General features: G+C 45.7%; 1 protein-coding gene and 1 long non-coding RNA gene across 4 annotated transcripts in view; one reads left to right on the top strand and one right to left on the bottom strand.

Moving 5' to 3' along the window:
* The window catches only part of LOC123019289, a 32,690-nt gene extending 13,837 nt beyond the window's left edge, over positions 1-18,853 (top strand). The window contains exon 3 of the long non-coding RNA XR_006413897.1: positions 18,236-18,853. This is a non-coding gene — a long non-coding RNA (uncharacterized LOC123019289). The remainder of the gene's footprint in view (positions 1-18,235) is intronic.
* Positions 4,472-25,984, bottom strand: part of RAB11FIP4 (RAB11 family interacting protein 4) — a 200,137-nt gene continuing 178,624 nt past the window's right edge. For all 3 annotated transcript variants that reach the window (XM_044422076.1, XM_044422074.1, XM_044422075.1), the window contains 10 exons: positions 24,698-24,832; positions 20,073-20,108; positions 18,786-18,885; positions 18,192-18,295; positions 17,115-17,255; positions 16,359-16,440; positions 13,783-13,920; positions 11,292-11,450; positions 10,130-10,273; positions 4,472-6,549 (listed from right to left, as the gene is read on the bottom strand). In XM_044422076.1, coding sequence (XP_044278011.1) covers positions 6,433-6,549; positions 10,130-10,273; positions 11,292-11,450; positions 13,783-13,920; positions 16,359-16,440; positions 17,115-17,255; positions 18,192-18,295; positions 18,786-18,885; positions 20,073-20,108; positions 24,698-24,832 — 1,156 coding nt within the window. In that variant the 3' untranslated portion in view covers positions 4,472-6,432. The remainder of the gene's footprint in view (positions 6,550-10,129; positions 10,274-11,291; positions 11,451-13,782; positions 13,921-16,358; positions 16,441-17,114; positions 17,256-18,191; positions 18,296-18,785; positions 18,886-20,072; positions 20,109-24,697; positions 24,833-25,984) is intronic.

Here is a 25,984-nt window from a genome sequence, read left to right as displayed (position 1 = left end):
CTCCCATCAGCCCCAGCCAGAATGGGCAGTGATCAGGAATGCTGAAAACCATTGCCCAAAACATCTGGAGGGCACCAGTTTGGAAAAGGCTGATTTATTGCATCAATACCTGGCCCTTTTGCAAGGGCTACTTAAGTACCCTCCATTTCTCAACAAGGTTTTCCATTTGTGCAAGAAACAAGTGTGTGAAACTGCGTGGGCAGATCATCCAAGCAAGCACATGGAGGCTCTGACAACATAATGGGAAATCGGCAGAGAGGGGGAGATCAGGCAGGCTCTCACACTCCCTGCTCACCCTCTCCTAATTTTAGCAGTGGCAAGACCACAGATGCATTAGAGCAAGCCCTAATAGGGGTATCCAGTCCTGCAACCACAGTTCATATGCGGTGTGCATGTGTCTGATACTGACAGCCTCTGCAGATTAGTTCACAGATCTCTCTGCACGCGGATAACCCCAGCGAGCCAGGAGCATCCTTTGCCTTCATTCTGGATCAGCTGGTTTGGGAGCTACAGAGGCTTCATATGAAACTGTCTCTTCCTCCTCCCAAGACACAGCACATTGCCATGCTCCAACTCTAACCATGGAGGAGAGGTTGCAAGTGCCGCCCCTTAGAAATGCCCCCAAAGCATCCATGGGATGCTGCTCATCAGAGTGGACTGCTGGCACTCCAAATTGGCAAGCGTTTAACCATTTTGCTGTATTCTGAACCACCTTGCAGGAGCATAGAATATGGTCGGATGGGTCAAAATGGAGATAGCAGCAAGAATTCCTGCCTAAGGCTCTTCGTGAACACACACACACACACTCTAATCCCCGGTGATGGATAATGGGCTGGGACACACTTTAAAAAGTCTAACTAATCCAAGCATTTGCCAGAGTGCTTTTAAAAGCTCCAAATGAAGAAGATCCCATCGCTCCCTTAGCACCTCTTTCACTCTTACAATTACAAGCGCATCCTAATGAACAGCCTAAACATGTGTGGCTCCAGTTTGAACCCATATCCTTCCATAGTTGACATGGAGATGGAAAACCTTTCTGTATTTCAGTTAAAACACGATCCTGCACATGTGTCTACTCAGAAGACGACAAGTGAGGCTTCCCCAACCTGCCCTCCTCCCGAAGTATTGGATTCCACTGTGGCCATGCTGGCCAGGATGATGGGAGCTATAGTTCAATCCATTCTTAGTCACCATCCGTTCCATTCTCAGCCGCCTTTTCTCCCAGCTAGCCAAACCCAGCAATTCTCAAAGCTTTGAGCAAGTTCTACCACAAGCAGAATAGCTTCTCTCCATTGGCTCCTTTCCCATTCCTTGTAGTGCGTTATACAAAGCATATTTGTACTGCATGGCATGTAATGTTCATTTGATAAACTGTCAGCAAACTTCCCAAGAGCAGCTACTCCTAATCCATTATTTGGAAAGTGCACCTGTTTGGGAAACCACTGGTCCAGAGCTGATTCAAAGGTGCAGTGATGAGTGAGCCAGCTTCTTTTCAGTGGCCACACAAAGAAATGGGCACTCAGATGAGATGAGAGATGGCTGAGGAAAGCCACTTTGCCACTGGATAGATCACACACACTCCTGTGCAATTCAGTAGCTATAGGACAAAAGCATTGGCACCTTACTCACAATGGCCCATTCAAAGACGACCTTCTGGGTTGAGGACCTCAGGCAGTCAACATCCACAGCTTTACAATGAATTAGGTGCATGCTAACTCAGCTTTCCCCAGATGCACTGGACTACAACTCCATCACCCACAGCCATAGGCTAGGTGTCCTATAGACAATGGGAGTTGTGGCCCAACAATCTGGAAGGCATCAGTTGAAGGACATGCTAACCAAAGCTTGTCTCACTCCTGCCACACACTGCACTTGATCTTTGCCAAAAGGCCCTACACTTGCTTATGGAAACCATTCCACTGTCCTCCAGTTCAGAATGTTTGATGCAGAACTCTTCCTTCAGTTTCTTCCCTTTACGTCACCTTTCCCCCCCAGCCAAGATAAACAATCTCTCTCCCCCTCTCTCAACTTTCAACATCCCTCCCTTCGCAAATCTCAACTTGCTCAGTTCTTCCAGCTTTTTAAAAAAGTCGTATTATCAAAACTTTCCTGAAATCAAACTTTCAAATTCACTCTGCCTCCAGCTCTGTGGACCTACCACAAATCAGCAACCTTGTGTATCCCAGGCTAAACATTGGGGGATCCAGCCTGCCATTTCCCCCAAAGGCATTCATGTTGTGTGGAGTGTTAGACCATTTTAGTTACACCAGGGACAGCAAAGAGAGCACTCAAACAAGCAAACCTGCACTAGTTACAAACTCCATCAAGCTCAGAGTATGGGTTGAGTTGTATTGCTGTTGAAATACAAGTTATGGTGTTGTCTGAACCCAGCTGAGAGAGAACAAATCATGAACAACAACTCAACAGTTCACAACACAACCACAAAATGGGTTCATGGGCTGTTTGTGATAAGCAAGCCATGGCTTATTACTGAGGCTGAGCTCAGATAACATAACCCACAGTTCAACCACAATCCACACTCAATGTTGTCTGATTCCGGTCATTACCTTACCCACTCTTTATGACACAGCATTATGAAGCATAACAAAGAATGAGCAAAGACAGTAGCTTACTTCCCCATGTCTTGGCTGTATTTGCATAATTACCCCTTGCTGGCATGGCTTGCTTTGATGTGTGAACCCAGTGAGGGTGGCTTGTTGCCATGGTCAGCAAGCCTAGAATTTGTGGACTGTTTTAGGGGCAGCTTGTTAAGCATGGTAAGAAGCCAGATTCATTTGCAGCAATCTACAACAATGAGGAAATTATGCAAGTCCTGGTAACATGCACAGCTCAGGAAATAAGTCACTGTTGCTTATTTCCCCTGCCATGATTGCAATAATGGGTCAATGCAATGATTAAATCCTGCACAGTTGTTTTCATGGAATGGATGATGTGGGAAAAGGGAATGCTTGTTCTTTCAAAGAGCCTCAAAAAGTGGCTTGGGAAGACGGGAGAAAGAGGGAAAAGAATAAGAACAAGAACAAGAAAGAAAACAAGAGCAGCAACAGGCTATGCTAGTGACGCTGTAGGTTTATTTTAAGACACTTTGGAAAAGTGGAAGGAACTCTATGACTATATGAGTAAAAAGGAGGAAGTGACATGTGGACTGTCACATTTGTCAGACAGAAATGTCAGAAAGCCACGGAGCCAGTGTTAGAAGAAATTTAGATGGTGATGGAACTGCTGTCATTAGAAAGTGTTATCTTAGGCATTAACCCATTTGCTTATTTTTGTTGGAAGCACAGCAAATACACTTCTCATTTGCATTTGCTGCCATTACGACAGCTGAGCCCGTTTCATTCGATTAGTGTAAACTTCAATCATTTCTTGGTTTTGTTAGCAGCCGTCCTTACAGGACTTCAGATCCTCAGCTTTTCTATCTGCCTGCCTACCTGTTTTGTCTGCTTCAGAATGGAGACTGATTCCTCACAACTGGAACCTGCTAAAACACATTGGTCTGGCAGATTCCTGATCAGGGTTCCAGCTGGCCATGCTTCTTTCCAGAATAGTCTATTTCTGCTCCCCTCCCTGCAGCTTTCCATTCACTTCCGCCAGGTAGCATTCTGACACTTCAAGAATGCTCAGCCCTTGTTGGGTTGTGGTTGTTTCTTACTTCTCCCATAAGGGTTTTGCCTGGTTTTTAATTTCTGTGACCCTTGGGTTTCCTCAGTCTTATTGCTACCTCCTTCTTGTGCATCATTGACGGTACTGGCAACGTGTCCAGCTGAATGACCATTAAAGAGCATCACCTTAAACTAACTGTTTGCTTAGTTATCACGTCTTTAAATGATTCACGCATTCAAGGAAAACCCCACGGCCTGTTCCTTCTTCCAGTAGCATAGTGGGCACACTGCTTTGGGTCACACAGAGGATCAGATATGAGACTGCGGAGATGACTGCTTGCTATAGAGGAAGGGCAGGGAATGGTTTAAAACACCAACTCCATCAGTCTGAGATTTACAAATTTTCACAACACCCTGTTTGGATCTTGGACCTTCTATGGGCACAACCAAGACCATTCCAAAATTACCTTTAAAATGAGGGCTAAGAGTTAATAACCTTTTCCCCATGTGCCCAACAAATGTCATGGGTTCATAGGTACAACAAAGATGGGCAACGCATCGCTTCCAGAAGTTTTGGCCTACAACTCCCATGACCCTTCATTGGTGGCTATAGTGGCAAGGGCTGATGGGACCTGGAGGCCAAAACATTTGGAGGGCCACACAAGCTGCCCAAGCAGGCTTCCCAGGGCCAGGTAGCTCATCCCTATCCAGCTACACATTTTCTTCTTATCTCTTTCCTAAGTAAGCAAAGGGTAATATGCAAAGGACAGCCAAGAGCAGAAAAGTCTGCTGAAAATGACTATTTGTTTGAATGTGAAGTGCCAAATCACAAAAGAATTCTCCAGTGATTCCTTAAGAGCCATCTTTATATATGTAGAAATCAGAAGAAAATTGACACTTTTTGGAGAGCTCTTTAAAGTACTTTTGCTGAAGTGGCTCGTGTATCCAAACACATGAATGTGAAAAAGGCTTAGGAGAAGCCAGAATATGTACTTTCTTTTTAACAAGTTGCTTGTGTGCTTAGAATAAAATATCAAACTGATTAATACCAAGAGATTGCATCTTCCCAGTTATTTTTGTAGCTACATTTCTTGGCTTTAGAATCAATTATACATACTTGTGCATGTTTAAAAGCAAAGTATGCTTTAACTTGGAACTGTAGGCTGTGATCACATACACGTGTGCCTGATCATTGCATGCAATGTTGCTTTCATGCCATTTCCTACACCCCATCTTCTACATTCTGTGCATTCCATGCAGGAAACAAGTCACGTGTGAAAACAGCCGTTACAAGCCATTTTACCTTTAATTGGGAAAAAGCAAAGATCATTTTCACTGAGATCTGTGCAAAAGCTGCCATTTCCTTATAGTGTACCTCTGTGAGAGTGAAGGGAATTTCACATGGATTCGCTTTGAAAACAGAATTGACAGGATGGTTATACGCTTCCTCAAATTCACACAGCTTGGGGTGGGTGAGTGCAGATTTTGGTGCAACCATCTCCATGTCCTGCAGCCCACAAAAATCTGAGTGGAAACACCATCACACTGAGGAACTGTGGTGTGGAGAGAAGCTTTTTCTGATGCTTTGGAAAACAATACAATATCTCCAATAACCACAAGACTGATTCCAAGCACGGGTCTCTGGAAACCATTGAATGCTCATAATGTCAAGCAGTGGTAGCCATCCATTTTTTTCCATTAATTCACATGTGCCTGGGATGGCTTTTTATCGGGAATGGATGCGTAACAGGCAGAAATCAGCAGAGGAAGCTGATTCCAGTCCTACAGTGCTGGATGAGAAACACCTTGCCTGTCAATTTCTGCTTTGCAAGAAGGTGGTCTGGGGCCTCTACTGAAGGAAAACAGTGTACTATAAGTTTCCGTGGCCCTTTCACATTGTAATATAGCAGTCGCTGTCCATGGAGTCACAGGGCCAAGTTTAACCTGGCGCAGTTAAAGTCTAAGTCTCTCACAGTACCCCTTTTTGTGACCTGGTGATAAACCTGAATTACAGAACACTACATCGAAAAAGCTGTGAAACTTGGGAGAACATTGGCAAAACTGTCACACAGACATGCTTGTGCAATATTAGAGACTGCCAGCCGTCCTAAAGGATTCATAGCAACCTGGGTTGGATAGGGTGAAAAGTGCTTTCTGCTGAAAGGAAGCAAAGTTTTCCTTCTTCTTTTTAAATTAATCCCCTAGAGAATACTTTACCCTTTAGTATCATACATACATTCCTTTTGAAGGAGCAAAACATCACAGATCTTCCTGTAGCTTCAGTAGCACAACTTGAGCTAAGAAATCAATGCAACACAGCCAGTGCCAGTGAATTAAACCTGGGCATGCAGCGCATTTTGGGGAGGGTGAAGGAAGGGACAGCTGAAAAGATGTGGGCCTCAGCATTGTCTTGGGGGTGAGGGGAGGAGAGGGAGGGGAATTGGCACTAGATATGTTTCTGTTCTCTTTTATCCTTGAATCTAGAGGTAGTGTCATTTTTGTCCAATATCTAAAACAGTGCAAATCCAGTCACATGGTTATTTCATTACAATCCCATAAGTCTCTTTGACCCCACCCCAAATGGTGAAAGTGCATGAGAAACTGAGCAAGCTGAATTATGATCCACAGACAAAGTGTACCAAACCTCATATAAACACGGCCTGTGTATCCACACAAGTTTATATATATATATATAATATATATATATATATATATTTATAGGTTCATTTACAGTAGCAGAGCAAGATTTTGATCCAGTGGCATCCAATCAGGTACAAGTCTCTGCTTGTTCCTCTTCCCGCCCAGATCTTCAGTTTTTTATTTCCAGGATGGAGGGGTTATGGTCTAGGATAGCTAGGATGATCTTGTCCATGTATTGGCGCAGTCTGAAGTTTATCTCCTCCTGCTCTTTAAGGGCTTCCATGAGCTGAAACAAGAAAGAAAGGGGCTAAATTAAGGCACTCCTTGCAAAGCATCCCCTATTGCAGATAACTCACTAATCACAAACACTGTAATCATGTGATTATTGTCTACTTTGAAGGGTAGGAGAAGAGGAAAAGTGGCTATTTCTCCATCTTCCCCACCGCTCCAGCCTGCCTTATACTGAAACTTGAATTTACTCCTCCTGTTTTTAATCCTCCCAGAGACAAATATTCTCTAGGTGGATTACAGATGCTTTGAAGAATGCAATGCAATGCAATGGAATACAGTCAACAGCACAGAACCGAGAACTTTCTAAAACGCCTGGGAGATGATAATACTTTTTGCTGGTGCCAAAAAGATAGCAGTGCCAGCCCCCCCGCGCCCCCCACAAGGGAGGAATGTCCATCAATAAGGTGCGACAACTGAAAAGGCCCTCTCCCTCATATCCCCCTACCTACCTTCTTTGGTGGGGGGGGGGTGTGGGGGAGATCCACCATTCCCCTTTGGCGAGAGAAAGGGGCAGCTGAGGCCCATCCTTCTCCACTGAACCTTGCATTCCCCCCCTTGGGGTCCATTTATTTTGTCCCACGTGAGAAGGAACGCAGTTGCCGCTGAGAATCACAGCAGCTCTTAGCTGCATATAGCTTTGCTCTGCATCCCAGTGTGTGCGGCGTGTGTCCATGCACACACTTGCATGTGAAGCAGAGACAGGGAGAACAGTGGTCAGAGACCAACATGCAAAAGGTTGAGCGCATTCGCCGAGCAGGGTAGGGATGAAATACGATCACCAGCAACAAGACAAAACTTACCTCTGCCCTCCTTTCCCTCAAACCTCGCACTGCAACCAGGCCCTAAGAAGGCAAAGAACGCTTTGCCCCCTCCCAGCTCAGGAATTGCACCCCCCTTCTTTTCTCAACCCGTGTGTGCACATGCGTGTGTGCGGGCATCAGAAACATTTTCTCCCTTGCCGTTCTGAAGTTGCTGTGAGAACAAGAAGAAGGGCTACTATTCCCCCCCACAGGAGGATCAGGACCCAGAGACTGGACCACGCACTGTCCAGGATGGTTGAGACGGAGGGTGGCTCCCCTCACCTCCTGCTCCCCCCACCATGTAGAGCATTGCTTTCCCCTGTAGGAATGAAGGGCAGATGCTCCCCTGAATCCACCCTGTTGAAGCTAAGCAGGACTGGCCTGAGCTTGGCGGGGAGACTCCCTGGGAACCACATGGAGCCATCTTGAGTTCCACGATGCAAGAAAGGTGGGAGCGGGATAGAAGTTAATGCATAAATGAATAAATAATAAAACTGACGCTCCACCTTTTTGAGTCAGATTGGCCCCTTGCTGCACAACTCAGGCTTGAATTCTATTTCGTGCCCAGAGTGGGTCAGCGAACTGGGAGCATTCTGATATATGCAGGATATTCAGACATATTCAGGAGTGTTACTCCTGTGCAGTCGGGATGGTGAAGGGGTGTAATTTCCATCATGAGAAGGGTCCCATCTTCTTCTCTCCCAGTTTTCAAACTGCACCTATGATTATTCTTCATGAGTACATATATTCCTGTCCAATTCACTAGATTTTCCACAGAATAACTACTCCTGCAAACAATCAAATAGGTCTAGGTCTTAGATGTTCATGCCCAAGGCATCTACCTGTTTTCTTTTTTTAAAAAAACGATTAACCAGCTTGATAGCATTACTTTTTTATACCTCATAATAACTAAAGGAACCACAATGAATGTTCTTAAAATACAGTTTTGTTCTCATCTAATTGTACTTCTATCAAAGAACAAGTAGATGTTTTGGCTTACAAGTCCCATCAGCCCTAAGCAATATAACCAAAGCATAAGGGATGATGTGAATGGTAGTCGATAGAGGTGGCAGAACTGGCCCATCCCTGCAAAGTCTTGGCTCAAGGCAAGCTCCTTACTGAAAGCTGAACAGGAATCTCTGCTCCTGTTCCAAAAGGCACATGTGTATTCATTGCCCCTTCACACACTTTCACCCAGGCTTCAAACAGGCTTAACAGTGAAATAAATAAAGAAAAAGATAATCCACATTCTGGACCAGGAAACATCAAATTCTGCAGTAATCAATCTGTGAGGGTCAAACTTTTTGGGCACCACTGGATCTAGCCTAAATTTAGAACAAAAGGTGGCAGCTATTCCACATCAACCAGAATTAAAGTCTGATGCTGGTGAAATAACCTAAAGACATTTTTGCAAAGGTTGTGCTGAGATGGCTATTCAATGGGATTGAAATACTTCCCATTCCAGATCCTTAACTACTGCAAGCCTAATAGTCCGAGGGCAGAGATGAAATGATGGTGGAAGAGGATACAATGGGACTCAGGCAGAAATAGGCCACGGCCCTCAACCCTTGGAGCTAAGCAACTGAAGGGCAGAAGACATGGAAGATCAGTGTATGGGAAGGCACACTCTATGATGCTGCAAGGCAGGAGATGCAGTAAGGTCAATTTAGGCAGTGGGCATAGTTTTACAAGGTTCCCATGCACTGTGTGTGCTGCCCAGAGTCCCATGGCATAAAGGAGGAATATCAATATAATAATGTTTACAAGCGACAACAGGCTGGAAAGAAACTCCTGTCTTAATGAAAAGCAAGTAAATGCCTATTTTTAAGACCAACCCACTAATTTGCTACAACACGTTTCTCTATTTGCTATCCTATTTTACCTTTAGGAGCTGTGTTCTTAAACCTTCGAAAGCCCTTGAATTTTCAGCGTTCGTTCCTTGCCCCCTTGCCAAAGCTCAATTACCGTATCTCCCTAAATGTTAAATCATATTCTCACTTGAATAACTGGAAAGGTGGGTTGGACAGGATATATGCAGGGTGCGCATGGTGGGGGAGCTTTGGATTTTTAAAAATCCAGTATTTTGGTGCTCTAAGGTTAACAGTCTCCGCATGATACAGGGACATTAACATGCATAGAAAATGGAAGGACGGGTCATGGTTCATTGGGGGACTAATTTCCAGCAGATGGTTGGTGGCTGGAATCCTTGTGCAGAACGCTGAGCCAGGTAGCATGTACTCTAATTTGAGTATTCCCTCTTGCTCTGTAAGTTTAATACAAACACGCCACATGGACTGGGGAGCATTTTCCTAAGAAACATACTCATCTATTTTGATTTACTTTTTCCCCCCAATCTTGAGTTTGCTTAGTGCACTTTTTAAAAGTCAGCATGAAACTTCATATGCCTCTTTGTGTGCTCTTCTCCTAAAGGAGACATTTTCTGCATACAATTTTGCCTAAGAATTATTGTTTGCAAGCAATACCATCATGCATTTTTGTACACTAGTTTTGGTGGTGTATACAAAAATCCACTGAACTTTTGACAACTCCTGATTTAAAGCAGATCCCACTTGTTGACAGCATCAATGTCACAGTTTAAGTGCAGGGTTCCCAAAGCAACCATGGCACTGATAAATTGGGAGTCAGCATTTCATCACCACTTGACGTTCCTTGTCTCCTCCTGATTTTTCAAGCTGGCCCGAGAATGTTGTTCCCTCCTCACCTGCCAGTTATCTCATTTAATGAGTTGCGAGGGATTACTGTCAAGCACTTTACCTCATCTCTGGAGGCAGAATCAATTTCAGCAGCCAAGGACTGGGCTTTTGTCTGTGTTGCAAAAAGATTCTTGGCTTCATAAAGACTAAGACTAAGGATCTGCCCATTAAGGTCATCATTCTGATCACGAAGCTTCTGATTCTCCTGTCAAGAGAGGAAAGAGATGAGAAGAGAAGCGAGTTTCACAAGAGGCCAAACAAGGAACAATTCTGACAGCCAAGTGACTTCTTTCCACCCTTCCAGTGTCAAGATTCTGGTGCGATGGTGCAATGCATAGTCCTCATGCAATGGACTGCTTTCCTTAACCAGCACACCCGTGATGGTCAAAAATATATGCAGACTTGTCCCCTTGATGTCCTTGCAAGTCACAGTTCTCAATGGGAGAAAACGGCAGTTTCTACCTTCAGTAACACAGGTAGAAACTAACAGGGCAAGACTGCATAGAAGCTCAACTGTGAACAGTTGCAGAGCTGTCAATTGACAATTACTGGTAAAGGGTAAGACACCGGCACACTGAAGGGCCTGCGAACAAGACTTCTCCCTTCATAATGTAATCCTCTGGATTTCAAGTGCGGAACTGACTGTGCCCTCCACATTTTCAACACACTCTCCAGCTACTAACTTTCCACCCATTTCCACTTACTCTCTGACATTTCTAGAAAGAAACTTTAGGAGGCAGCTAGATGGGATGGAGTGAATGCGGAAAGGCTGGGGGGCATAAGTCCCAGTAATTCTGGCACCTGTCTGCTCCCTTGTGTTCTGCCACCTCTAAGAGTTTGTTTACTTGACCTCCCAGGGCTCCCCCGCAACCCCTTGTGATGGGGCTGTTACTGGTGGTGTCCCAGGTGAGACTGGGTAGATTGACAAAGGGGATTTGCTCTTCTGCTGATCAGTTTGCTAGCCTCTCCCTGCAACCCACAATAGAACCATCCTCCTGGGTTTGATGACAGTCACTCATTGTTGATTGAATTGCCCCTACAACAAGCCATGGAATAAGCCACTCTTCAGGAAGCACTCTTGGTTCAGATGACACGACCACCCATCATGGCCAGTTACCCATCATGGGTTGCCATGTCAGGTGGGCCCAGTCGTAGGAACCTCGTGACTATGAATTTACTACTTCCTCTCTAGTTCCTCTCTAGGGGCCCCAACTATGCCTCACCTGCTTGAGCCGTTTAATTTCATGCTCCATTTCTACTTCTCTGGTCTTCGCATTGAATTCACTCAAGCTGGAAGAAGAACTTCTCCCACGGCTGGGCCGCTCACATTCAAGCTTGTACAGCTGCAGATGTTCCAGCTCCTTCCTCAAATCCTCAATGAGCTGCACAGAAACCAGGACAAAAAGGACCCATTTTTGACCGACAGATCAACATCTGAAGAACAAAGTCAACTGACACACCTAAGGTCAGAAAAATCTCTGATGGGAGTAGCACCAACACACCCAAGAGGTCCCACTGAAGACTTTCACAAAGCAGTTTTCAGGTTTCCTACTCCCAGAAAACCCTTGCCGCATCTCTCTGGCTGTTGAAGCACTTTTGCATGCCACAATGGATTCTGGGATGCACTCAGTCAGATGTTTTTGGATTGCAAATGCTCCACATGGGCTGATCACACACCTAGAGTTGGGGGGCAGAACCTCAGGCCCAAGATCCCAATCCAGCTCATCCGAGGTTCCAATCTAGTCCTCCAGCATTGCCCAGATGGCGTCATATCCTTTCCCCTCCTGCTAATGGTTTGCTGGCTCCCTGGCCTTTGTATTTCTCCACATTCTGACGTTTGAAATGCCTCTCCTGAAGCTTACTTGCTGGCAGGAAGAGCCTTAAGCCGAAATGCCCTGGCACTTTTTTGTCCCACCCCTTTTGCCTTCAGCCCTACCCACCACACTGGAATGTGGCCCCCGAGAGCTTCTCCGATAGGGAATGCAGCCACAGGGCTGAGAGAGGTCCAGCACCCTTGCCCCAGAATGCCCCCAAGGTGTCCCTGTGATGGTGCATCGCAGCAGGGAAAGGGAAGCGTAGCTGCCCGTCTGCTAAACTCCCCACCAGGCTCCCCTCCAGTGAGTTCAGTAGCACTCAGTTTGGATCAGGCTTCAGACTGACTGAAGAGCAAATTCAGGAACAGGTGTGGGGAAGCTCCCTATCACTCCCCTCCCTCTCTCCATGCCTTTCCTCCTCCAGCACCAGCCCACACCACTGCCTCTGCCTTCCCAGACGAGGTGGGAAGGCAGTGGGGATCCCTTGCCAAAAGGCCCCGGCATGGCCATAAGCCGTGAATACAGAGCAGACGAGGCTCCCTTTGCCAACAGAAGTTCATGGCCTCCAGTAGGAGAAACCCTTTCTGTTCCCAGCTTCTCTTGCAGCACCCATTTGGAAAACTGGTTACAAGGAGGCAGGTGGTGGATGGGCTGCCCAAGGCTTTGGACTGGAGCATCATCGAATTCATTTGGGCCTGAACCAAAACGAGCCGCATCAGACCTACTTTGCATGCAGACATTCCAGGTTCAAGCTCCCCGTATCGTCATGACTGAAACCCTGGAGCTGGGCATCCAGTCAATGGAGATACTTCTGGGCTGGACAGGTGACTGGTCTGATTCAAGATAAGGTGTGGTTCTGTTCACAGAACTCATTTGAGTTTGGCCTGTTGTGAATGGCACCTATGGGGAGTTTTCCCATCACTGGACAGTCAAGTTTCTAGCCTCCCTGGCAAGTCACAAATCCCAGGGTACTGTGGCAGGTGTTCTAGGCCAGGCTGGTCATTGATGGGCTTGCTTGTTTGTTAAATCGGTATCCTGCCTTGGGGCTAACAGCAATAATATAAACAACAACAACAGCAACACAATAAAACATATTAAAATACAAAGACAAATGTTTAAAAGGGAGGTAAAACTTTTTTTAAAAATTAGTTTACAAAAGAACTATTCAAACTCCAAATACAAGCACAGTTGCACAGATTTAAAATTTAATGTTTTGAAGGATGATTTCATCAATTTTAAAATTTCATAGATGAAAACTTATAAAATGTCACATATGCAGATTTAAAACTATGAAATATTTCAGGAGAAAACACTAACTTCAGTCACACACAGGATCATCACATTCCTATGTAAAAGCTGTGCCAGACCAATCAGGAACAAGGTTAAGCCTCGAGGAGGGAACTGGGGGTGGGCAGCCGGGGTGGATAATCAGGACCAGTCAAGCTGGCTTGTTTCATCTCATCTTTTAGCAGGTCTCAGCTGATGAGTAAACACTGGCTCCTTAATCCTTCACCTTTGAAGGCTTCGTGCATGGGCTGGCACAGACATCTGCACTGCAGTTTTTCAGCCAGCCTGCTGAGTACCATCACATCGACAGTCAAGGTGATGGGCCAAAGGGCTCTCGAAATAAAACCCAGAGAGAACATCTGCAGGGCCAGATCAGAGCTGAAGTGAGCCACTCCCAGATCAGCCCAAACATCAGACCCTGGAGCTCTTCATTCTGAGACCCCAGACCACAACCTCATCTGCAATCACTGATCAGCTTCTTGTAAAACTCGGGATTAGCACCGGACTATCTAAAGGAATTCTAGGAACATGGCAGTCTGAAAACCACTGCCAAACTTCATCAGGAGTTCACAGGGTAAAATTAGTCCTGGGCTGCAAGCAAAAAATTACCCACCTCCTGAGTAGCTTCCCTCTCCTTGTTAAATTGCAGCCTGTTCTGTCTCAGTTTGTCCATCATTCGTTTATACAAGTCCATCTCATCCTTGAGCCGCAGACTGGTATCTTCTAATCTGTCTGACATTCGCTGTCTCTCCTGAGGAAAGTGAAAAGTCAAAGTGCAACTTAAGAACTTTTATTTATTTATTGAAAACTTTTATAAACCATGTAATTAGCAACAGCCCGCAGAATGGTGTACAAGAATTAAAACTGTCTAAAACCAAAATCAAACATGGTAATAACATTTATTGGGACATAATATCCCCCAACAATGGCAATAACAATACATAATACAAGAATAAAAACCAATTACAGAATGCCAATGACCATATAGATAAAATCAATCTAAAATCTGATAACATTATTTAACAATTAAAATGCTGGGAAAATAAAAGATTTTGACCTGGCACCAAAATATATAAAGAGTTTGTGAGAAGTAGAAGATTACTGTGACTAACAAACTAAAACAGGTAAAGCTATGGATCACTTAGTGATTAATAAAGGTATTGTGATTAACGGACTAGAATGGGTAAAGCTATACAGATCACTTCGTGATTAATAAGAGTATTGTGACCAACACAAACTAATAGACTACAAGATGTAATTGGCAGACATGGCATTAAACTTTTGTACTTAGAATCCAAGGTACGGCTGCATAATAAGCTAATGCATATTAGTGGTGCCTCCTACTATGACTCAGAGGGTTATTAACATGAACATGGGACGTATGAGCAGGTGGGGGTAACATACCAAGGAGTAGTATGATGAAGGCGGACAGAGAAGAGTGTGAACTCCCAGTATCCCAGCCAATGGGAGAAAGGAGGCGGGGACTTTGTGCTTGAGTAGGGAATAAGAGGCTGTGTAAACTGCTCCTCCAGTGCACTACATTTGGGGTGAGTGCCCGGTCTGGCCAGAACGTATTAAACTGTTGCTGCTTGGTACTTTGCCTCCCGTATCGTCATTGCTTGGATTTCATTCTTTACAGTTGGTGCCAGATACATCTGCCTTGGGAGCTGATTCCATAACAGGGTGCCACTGCTGAGAAGGCCCTTCCCCTGGTAGCCACCCTCCTTACTTCCTTTAAAGGTGGCTCCTGGAAAGGGACCTCTGTGTGTGACCTTAGGGTCTGGGTAGGTGTATATGAGAAGAGACATTCCTTTAGCTATCCAAGCCCTAATCCTAAGCCTACCCAGGCCCTAAGCCTTTCTCTATATTCAGAAAAAAACAGGATGTATCACCTTCCTGGAACTCTGTCATTTCATAGAGCAGATCAGGGAAACATGCATGTCTGAATGCTCCCTATATAAAAAGAGTTCAAACAAAAACAAAACTTCTCATTGCATATGCAAAACTGTGATGGCCCGATCAATGTAGTGTTAGGGACTGCCATGCAGGCCTGCTAGTGTTTCCAGAATACAGTTTGCCACACAGGGAAGCATTCAAACCTGTAAACCCCCCACCTACATTCTGGAAGAGGAACATTCCAAACAGGCTTGTACCATGTGATGCCCAAAATGTTTAGCTCCATCCTCAGGTGCCCACTTCCTTTCTCAGAGTGCAGGGTTGGGCATCAAATAGATTGGAATTTGTGAGAGATTGGAGAAGGTTTCTGACTCCTAATTGTTTAATAAAAATGTGTTCCCTAGGAAAACAGAAGGGTTGCCGAGACGAAGAAAGCAAAGGCAAGGAATGGAAGTGTGTGTTGTGTGTAGGGACTATGAGCCGTGTTCTGGAACAAGAAACAAACTTCCTGGACTGAGTACATGCTTAAACGCATTTCTTAATTCCATGTTAGCCCCATTTCATGTCCCAAGCCAATATGATACACCTGGCTATGGCTGATAGACCTTTGGGATCTAGCAAAACCCTATTGTTCCTCGTTACATTTGCTGCTCAGATGTACAAGTACTTTTCCTGCCATGGCAACATTGCTGCTCCACTGTTGTAAAGAGCAACAGACTTGGCCAGGACGCCAGTATCTTGAATGTAGAACTCATTCCACCTGCCCTTTAATAGTGAGGACTGAAGACATTTGCAGTGACGAGAACTCGGGGGCCTGATAAATGGCATCATGTCATTTATGAATCCCTTCTGCTGCACCAGTGCAGGCAACTAAATTGCACGTTTCTACATTGCACGTGTCATATTTTGTTCTGACACTTTGATGAGGCAGTAGCAAAATACACAACTTGCAAGCAAGTAGATCTAGCCTTGATTTAAGCAGTGCAAAGTTGATAACAATCAAAGTTTGAATTGGCTCAGCTGAGGATATGCACTGTTTCTGAATGGGACATGTGGCAAGGGGCAGTGTGGCACAGTGGTGAGTGCTGGGCTGGGACTTGGGAGATTCAGGCCCTACTTGCTACTCTGTTATAAAGCCTGTTGGGTGATTTTGGGCCACTCACACTCTCAGCTTATCTGATCTGGTAGGGTTGTTGTGAGGATAAAATAGGTTTCTTGCAGGAAAAAGGCGAGATATAAATCTAACAAAGAAATCAGTAAACAAATAAAATAAGAATTCAAGAGCTCTGTTACCTCATCCAGTTTCTCACTTTGTGATTTCAGCCGTAAGACAGTTGTTTTAAGCTCACAGTTTTCCTCTTCAAGCTGCTGAACCCTGAAGCAGAAAAAGAATAGGGAACGACTGTACACAAAAACTTGGCAATTTTTATGGATATGAAAAGTGTTGCTTCACTAGTTTCCATCATGGAACTAAATGAAAAGGCACTGGCAGAAGAGGGCCTTGAGCTAAAGGTACAGAATCTTAGAACCCCCACAGTGCAATTACAGAATTTTAAGATCAATAGCTTCTGCATATAAGGAAAAGCCCCTCTTCTATAGGGCAGAAGCCTAGTTGTCCTAAGACTAGTTAACACTCAAGTTCTGCTTGCCATGTCTGCACTCCAGACTATTCCCAGGACAGCACATGCAGGGAGGAGTCACACAGGAGCAGGTATACATCCGATGGCTCTCCTGCAGGTGTAGCATCATGGTTCAAGTGCCTGACCAGGACTACAGAGGACCTGGCTTCCAATCCTCACTCAGCTGTGAAACTCACTAGGTGCCTTTCATCCAAGGACTATTTCTCAGCCTAACTCAGAGTCAAAATCACTGCTATTTGTATTGGTGCAGTGTCAATGTTACTAGAATTGCAAGGAAGAAATGACAATGCATGTGTGAAGGAGCCCTCAGTACCAGCAAAGCAATAAAAAGTGTCTTAACAGTGCCAGTCTGAGACTGACTTTAACAAGTCATTTATAGAGGCAAGATTAGCACCGTTAGAAATGGTACCTTGTGTTCAGCAGTTCAATTTCCGTGCTCTTCTCTTTCTCGTACTTGCTGTATGCTTCCCTGTGCCTCTTTATTTCTTCTTCCAGGGTCTGCTCAGCTGATGTTTCTTGGTCTTTCAACAGCTCTTCTAGCTCATGGACCCTAATGACATTATTTTATTTATGCAACACTTTGAAAGGCATGGGTGGAAATAGCACGGCTCTTTATTTAGTATCAACGGACTGCTTTGTCCCTTTGTCTTTATTCTCTGTTATGTGCTTCTCTCCTTCTGGCTCAGTATTTCAGCAGCGGCCTAGCCATTTGGGCACCTTGCACTGCTGTGCCTTGCCCGGCCTTGACAATCCGGCCAGACTCATCCCAAAATAAACATGCCCCGAGGCCCGTCTTTGTCTTTGCTTGATCTAGCTGCTCTGTCTGCACCGCAGGGTGTGGTGAAACTTCCTTGCTTCTCCCTGTAGTCACAATGGTTTTTAGACTTACGATTCATTGACTGGCAGTGATGGCTGGTTGACAGTGAGCAGGGGGAGAGCTCACACACAGCAATGAACTGCTGTGAAACATCACAAGCTTAGTCATGATGCTTCAATGCACGAGGTGCTGAATTCTGCTAAGCTGTGTCAGGAAAATCCTTTTCTCCTTCTGAGTGGGAGGGCAGGAGATTGCGATTTCTCGTGATTATGCCCACCAGAGCTTAGACATGCAGCCCCCATGGAGACCTTCTTCCTTTCTGAATCGGCAGGAGGAGCAGCAGCTCCGCTCCCTGAGAGGAGCAACTTCTCAGGAGCGAGGGCATACCAGGCTGCAGGCCTCATTGAATTAGAGCAGAATGGGAGGCCAAAGAAACTCATTCTTAAGAGACCTCCCCCACCCTTCACCCCCTGAATTGCAGCTCTGGCATATTTTCATGGCGTTGCTGATTGGAGGAAAAAGACTTGGCTCCCAAAGCAAACAGGCGGAAAACACAACTGCCGGTTATCACTTCATTAGCTGGCTGAGTGCTTTTGCTCCACGGGTTTCTCATTATAGCTCTGCCACTGGAGACTGCAAAAATGTGGCTGCTGCAATAGACCAGATTACCTGTGGACTAACTGCGTGTTCTCCTGTTTCAATTTGCTCTTCAGGTCACCGTTGGTCATGCTATCATTTTCCAATTCTGTCACTTTTTTCTCCAAATAAGTCACCTACAGAAAAGGAAGAGGGTGTCAGCGGCTTCCCTACCAGTCTTGTGAAGGGGAAAAGAACTGCGAAACGATCAAGCTGGACCTCCCCAGCTCAACAGTGCGAAACAGGCTTCCCCAGCCGGGTGACAGCCAAATGTGTTGTACTACAAATTCCAGCATTCCTGTCCAACAAGGCCAATGCTCATGCTGGCTGAGGATGATGGAAAATGGAGCCCTGACATAAGGAGAACACAGGTTTGAGAAGGCTCATAGGTTACTAAACCTACATTATTAAATAGGAATCTACACACAAACTCCACAGAGTATTATTTCATCACCCACTTTGCCTGCATTAAAGTTCTCCAACAGTCCCCATATAAAATCATACACAGACTGTACTGGAGCCAAGACAGCATCACCCCCATAAACTGGCAGACGCATCAGCGTGTCTTCGGTTTATCGGCACATCCCTAGAGCCTTTCTTCTCAACGATGCAAAGAGGACCTCTCACCTTTTCCGTGATGTCGTTGTCACATGAATCTATGCTGTCTCTGAACAAGTCCTCTGTGCTGCCATTGCTGCTGCTAAAGTTGCTGTTGTGGAAGAGCTGTCTGTCAGGAAGACAACAGGAAAGAGATCTGACCCTTTGAACCAGCACCGGGTAAGGAAGTGGGCTCTGCATGCGCCCTCGGGGGAAAAGCCTCCAATGTTGAAAAGCCACAGAGAGGACTAACATGATCAGTGCAAGCATTTCACAATAACTCGCCCAGAAACTTTGCTCTGTTCAAATGCTTTGCAGTGACACGTGTGCTTTGGAAGTAACCGTGAAGCCATCAGCCTGCTACTTCCAAGCATGAGAAGGGTTTCTTTATGCTTTTACAGGCAGGGTAAGGTGGGCCCAGGACCTGAGACAAAGGACAAGAGGGCATCCTCAGCCACACCTTGCCCCATGCATAGAAATCCAGAGGAATCTTCCTTAAATGCCGGCAGTGGGACAGCAGCCTCACACCTGGCGCAGCAGGCTGGTTTTGTGCAGGCAGGACAGGCCAAGTGGCAAAGGCAGCTCTGCCATTCAACAGATCACCGGATGGTCAGGAGCGGCAGCTCAAGAGGAACAGCCGGCAGATTAACCCCTCTGCCTGGCATGTGCATGTCTGCAAAGTGGGGCTTCTGTGCATCGCAGCAGACAGGCAACGGACCTCGCTCTGCAGGTATCTGCACTCTATGCAGGTATGCCAGTTGGAGGGGCTAACCAGGGCGTCCCCGCGCATGTGTTGCTTTTACCACATCTAGACCCTAGCTTGGTCTTCCTAGTAATAAAATTCCCACCAAGATTGCTGGGGATGATGGCAGCTGAAGTCCAATGATAGGATTGGAAAAGAGGAAATACTCATGGCGGATGAGACAGGAATAGGGCATGTCCTATGCAGCCAAGTAAAGTGCAGGACCAGGTCCTCGGATTGCCAGGGTTTCCTTCCCTGAAGGCAGAATGATGAGGAGAAATTCAAGAAAGGAAAGGTCTTCCCAGCAGATAGCAAGCCAAGTTGTACTTGCTGGTTTCTTTACTTCCAATTGTGGTGCAGTGGTAGCTCTCAGTACATCAGTCTGATGGCTCAAGAGGCTCTCTAATTCTGAATAAAAAGTAGATTGACCCAATTGTTTTTTGCAATATTTAATTTAGATACTATTCAAACTCACATGGTTCTTCTTTAGCCATTCAAATACAGAAATGCCTTTTCATTTAAGGAAGGCTAACTTAATGGAACAGTTGGATGAAGAAATGTGTTTTGTTTCTTACCTTCCAAAAGCTGTACTAGATATTTTTCGGTTTGGGCTGGAAGATATAAAAAGGACAGGCATGAAACACATTTGGTTAATCTTAATCTGCAACCTCTTCATTATAACGGAGCAATACTGTGCCTCAGGAAGATACTACGGCTACAGTCCAAAATAATCCTTCAGAGGGACTAAGTCTGACTGACAGCATGTTTCAGAGTGCACCACAAGTAGTGGGTCACAGGGGTTCCCCTTTCACTTTCATGAGTATAGTCCTATGCACACTTACACAAGAAACAAAAGTTTAAGTCTTAACTGATCTCTCCCGTGACTAGAATCAGCACCAGCCACCACCAGAGGAACTGTTCAAAGCAGATTTTGCAAATCTTTATATGACATTGGTCATCTCTAAGGCACCATATATTGTTGTGGGGAATAATAGTTACATATGGACAGTTTGCTAAAAAAAATAAAATAAAATAAAAAATGCACCAATGTGCCTACACTGGCTTCACAGAACAAGAACGGTCAAATCCTCCTTCAAAACCGTCAGGGCTTTGGGCTTGTCTCTTTAATCCTTATCTCCATATGCAGGAAAACATGAAATCTGCCACATATGAAATGGAGCGGAGGCTTGTGGTGCCAATGTCAGTAGGGTGGTGTCGTCACTGCAGGATTCGGTCTGAAAATTAAAGGAACTGTCCATAGTGCTGAACCCATTGAGTGGTTATTTCTTCAGCACCACGGACAGTTCCTTAAATGTTAGACAAGCATCCCCACATTCGGGGCACCAGGCTCTAGAGATGGATACATTTGCCCACATTCATCCTTCCCTGCCCTGTTTTCCCTCTGTCCATTCAGAAAGCCCCCTCCCTGAGAGAAAGCACAGGTATCTTAAGTCTCAGGTGTCCTGGACAGGGATGGCGCCATATCAGTGCAGATGGAAGACCTGTGTATGTAAGTACAGCTCTGCTGGGTTCAGTCTATCAAAGCCCATCAACCCCAGCATCCTGTTCCCTACAGCAGCCAACTGCAGGCTTCTGGAAAACCCACAAAAAGGACAGGAGCATGACAGCATCCTCCCAGCGGTAATTTCTGACAGATGCTACTTGGAGGCAGTATACACTGCTGGAGGCACTGCAGCAAGTGATTATAGCCCAGAGGCCTTGAAGCCAGGGAGAACTTCCTCCTCCACGAATTGGCCCACTCTCCTTCCAAAGCGGTCCAAGGTGACGGCTGTCGCTACCTCTTACGGCAGCGCATTTCACAGTTTAATTATGTGCTGTGTTAAGAAATAAAAATACAACCCCAGGCAGTCAATGAAAATAAAGCCACTAGAGAGAGCTAAGCATTGAGAGAGCAGGGATTTCTAGAGGTTTTTTAAATGTCAGTTGCATAGGTCTTTGAAGGGCTTCAAGAAATCTGCATTACTAGTTTCTCAGGGGCGAGCAGAAGTTGCCAGAAATAGCTTCTGAATGTTGTTGCAGGAAGCAATCTTCCCCCTCAGGATCATCAACTTCTTGCGTTTTATGTGAATGGGGCCTCATGTAACAGAAGGGAAAACAGCCTTGCAGAACAGGCAGGTGGCAAAAGACTTAAGCTGAGAGAGAGAACGAAAGAGGAGAGGAGAATGCTGATGAAGACAAAGGGCTAGAGCAGTCTTTCCCAACCTGGTGCCCTCCAGACATTGCAGACTATTGCTTCCATCAGTCATGCTGGTTGGAGCCAATGGGAGTTGTAGTCCAACAGCATCAGAGGGGTGCTAGGCTGCAGAATGTTGATTCAAATATCAACAAGAAACAGAGAAAGGCATTCCAGCTACAGAAGAGAGCTGATCAAATGATGGAATTAAAACTATCAGATTCATTCCAATTATTAATTCTCAGAGGTCAGACCTAGCTCACAGTGGCAAAGCTGTTTGGCAGTGCTTGGGCAGTTGCTGCCTGTCAGGTCTTGGAGGTGGGTGTGTGTCAGAAGTACAAAGCAGGAAAACTGCAAGGGCAATTTTGAAGCAGAGTGCGGAATAAAATCCTAGGAATAGTTTCTCTAAAAGCACAAAATGCACATTCAGGATCTCTGATATCCCATCCACTCTGCCCGGGCTTGTACGAGGAATCCATTTCAACAGAGAGGTCAGGTGCAGAAGCATCAAAAGCTTAGACCCGGCCACTGTGATCCCGCACTCAAAATGCTTGGCTATGATAAATGCTTTGAACTGCCAAAAGGCTGCCTTGAGGACGTTGGGAGATGGCCAGTCATGCCCACTCTTGGGGAGGGAGTGGGAGAGCAGCTGCTCTGCATGCAGAAGGTCTCATGTTGGATCCTGGGACTCCCCAGGAAAGGAAAGCGAATCCTGCCTCAGCCCTTGGAGAGTCACAACTGGCACTCAGAGGGGACAAGACTGGCCTGAGTATAAAGCTGCTTCCCACATGCCTGTGCGCCCCTGCTCCTTCTCATAACCTAAGAAATCATTGCTCTTGGTCACTGGATGAAGCCTTAACTCAAAGGGCACAGAGAGCCGCTCATTCTGTAGTGCTGCAAGGAGATCCAAGGAGTCATGGAATTTCTCCGGCAAGGCTGGCCGAAAACGCTGGGGCTTACTGCTGCGCCAATATGCAGCAGTGAATATTCTACAGCAGTACAGTACGTGCTCTAAGTCCTGAAGATTAACTCCAACTCGTACAATCCGTACTGATAATTTAAAAGTCGAGCAAGACTGCTCCTGGTATGCAATGATCGGCCCCACCCGTATGCCTCCATCGTTTGCATGATTGCAAGGAAATCAAGTAAAAGTTGTTATTAAATCACGTCTCCTTCCAAGAAGATTCCGCAAGGCACAGAAAGGCTTCAGTCCACAGCCCTTAGAGAAGGGAGCATACACATGCTGCAATTTTGATTACTTGAAAGCAACCTGGACATAACACAGAAGGGAATGGGCTACAAGGGGGGAGCGTTTTTACTCCCCCCCCCCCATGTTTAGGTGGGAGTGAGCTTTTGTCTAAGAGGGTGAGGGAAAGCTTTGACCCTCCCCTCCCAGTGGGCCACAGTCCTAATCCAAATTGGGGCACTGCGCATTTACAGGAAGGCATGGAAAGTGAGCATGCACTGCACCACCACGCATTCTTGACTGATCATTTCGAAAGCTCATGGAAACCTTCCCAACCTGGCTCCTGGTGCCGATTTTCTGGCTTTGTTGCCTGTTGCTCGGCACACAGCTTTCTTTTCTTAGGGATAAGCAGGTGGCTGGTGGTGGGGCTGCGGGGAGGGGTGCTCATGCCACTGCTCCCTGCAGCTTGCTGTTCACTTTGTCCCATCACAGAGCCAGGCCTGTCTCCCAGCTTTAAAACAGTGAAGGTTTCACTTGCCTCCAAGCCTTTGGCGGTGCTCCGTGCCAGACGAGATGTGCAAAAAGGCTAAAATCTCACACACATATGGTAGCTGAGCAGCTTATAGTTAACTGTATTATACGTCTTAGGGTTGGAATCTTTAATTGGTATAGTCAGTAAATCAAAGCTGATTAAATCAGTGAGGGCAAATTGTAACTCAGTGAGAGAGCACACTGGTTTATTTCTTGAAGCTACTTTGCTTCTGGTGTTTTTACTCAGAAGAGAGAAAGAAAATGAAATCTTTCATGCTGTTCTTCCCTCTCAAAATATTTTTTAAATATAAAGTGTCTCATGCTTCCTGAAACTTCTCAAAAGGCATCAAGAATCAGATTTCACCAGTCTGCACATTTAGTCAGTTGAAAGCTGTAAGAACGTAAGAAAAGCCATGCTGGGTCAGACCAGAGGTCCAGCACTCCATACACACCACAGCAAACCAACTGCTTCTTCAAGGACGATGGGCTCCAGCCTTTCTCCTGCCCAAGTTCCTCTGATCATTTTTGTTTCCCTTCTATATGCCTTTTCCAACTCAATAATGTCCCTTTTCAGGTAAGGCAACTAGAACTGAACACAATATTGCAAGTGCACTTGCACCAAAGATTGGTATAAGGGAAGTAAGATTTTGGCAGATCTATTTTATATTCCAGTCCAAATTATGCCTGGCATGGAGTTTGCCTTCTTCACAGCAGCTGAGTACTAGGCTGGCCTTTTCATCGAGCTGTTCACCACTACCCCAAGATGCCTTTCTGGACTGCTAGCTCAGATCCTGTCCATGTAACCTTGAGGCTGGGATCTTTTGCCCCAACAGGCAGTACTTGACACTAGTTTATATTTTATTATTTATACCCCGTCCTTTACCAAGGTCCCCATTTGCCATTTTGATGCCCATTCTCCCAGCTTGGAGAGATCCCTTTGAAGCTCCTCAAAGTCCCCTTTGGTATTAACCATGCTAAAAAGTTCAGTGTCATCAGCAAATCTGGCGACTTCACTAACCGCGCCTATCCAGGCCAGATTAAACAGTGCAAGCCTTTGTAGTCCTACTCAGAAGTAAGTCCCACTGAGTTCAATGGGAATGACACCCAGGTAAGTGGACTGCAGTGTGACTGACAGTCTGATTCAGTTCACAGGCATAATCAAATAGCATTTTGCCTCACCATGACTAGAAACAATAAAACCTCACCATGGAAGAGCAAGGCATGCTTGAACTCTCCCTATCCGGATAATTGCAGTCCAACGGGCCACAACTCTGCTGTACTTTACTCACCTGTTTGCTTTCAGGTTTTTCAGCCTGGCTTCCAGGTCATTGAGCAGGTTGATTTTCTTGCAGCACTGGGTGCAGTAAACATCCAGCAGCTCACTGTTATAAATATGCCGCATTTTTCTTGGGGTCTGACCAGCACTGTTGGTAGAGAAACAAAAAGCGATGCCAACCAGGTCCTGCACACCTTGAGTCAAAAAGTGAGTGTCTTCTTTTTAAATAGGGGCTGTTCCTCTTAACATCATGTTTACAGCAAGCTGCTAGCCCCAGGAGACCATCATTTTTAAACACCACGCTCCAAAACTAGCATGCAAAATTTTCCCTCCTTCCCCAAACCCAGGATGCCCCATAAAATGTTATGTTAAAAGCCAATGCAGAGATGGCTTGATCTACAAACGTGCCATTTTTTTTAATCCAAAGTGATGAGAGAGGTAGGCTACAGATCAGCCTTCCTCAACCTGTGACCCTCCAGGGGTGCTAGCCAATGCCCATGGTTGGTGGGAGTTATGGAGACTTCAGTCAAACTCATCTGGAGGATGCCAGATTGAGGAAAGCTGCTTCCAGCATAGCCATTACCTCAGGGTAGGAAAAGTGTTTCAGCCTACAGGTGAGGCTGCTACATTGGAAAGCAGCCTCTTGGGGTCAAATGCCAGCAACAGGCATGGCCAAGTTCATTCTCTCAACCCATTCATGGAAACATGTGCACTCCATTCACACACACAGCCCTCTTCCAGCCCACCTCTCAACAGATAAACTGAGGAGGGATTTTCTCTGCTCAGCACTGAGAAGGAGGGTCTCTCAGCACTAAAGAGAACAGAACATTTGGTCTAGAAGATTGGGGTAGGACTTGGGAAGGGAACTGTCATACCAGGTGGAGAATTCCCACAGGCCATATAGGGCCCCTGGGATCAAGTTCTTCCATGCCTGCATTACATTGTGGTTGGAGTAAAACTTTGGGTTGTTTAATCTGCAACAGCCCAAAGAGCTCGGTTTAGTTTTCACAGTTTACAACCCAGGAACAGGACATTTCTGGGTTGTTTGGAAAGTAGATGCAAAGTGGAAGTGGTGAGCAGGTGGGAAGCAGTGTGCTCGCTCCTCCCATGCAGCCCTGCCAATTCACGGGTTATTTAAATAACCCGTGAATTGGTGTTACATGTGGACCAGGTCAATATTTTGTTTGCCAACCTCTAGTTCGTTTGTTTGTTCTGATGTTTGGATAAGATGGTGTGCTGTTTCCATCAATGTTTTTCCAAGGTGATGCCTTCCAGGTGTTTCAGACTACAGCTCCCATCC

Source organism: Varanus komodoensis, unplaced genomic scaffold, assembly GCF_004798865.1.
Source record: "Varanus komodoensis strain SLA01 unplaced genomic scaffold, ASM479886v1 scaffold12, whole genome shotgun sequence".
NCBI classification, from domain to species: domain Eukaryota; kingdom Metazoa; phylum Chordata; class Lepidosauria; order Squamata; family Varanidae; genus Varanus; species Varanus komodoensis.
The sequence above is the reverse complement of the archived record's forward strand: the minus strand, read 5'-3'. Positions and strand labels throughout refer to the sequence as shown.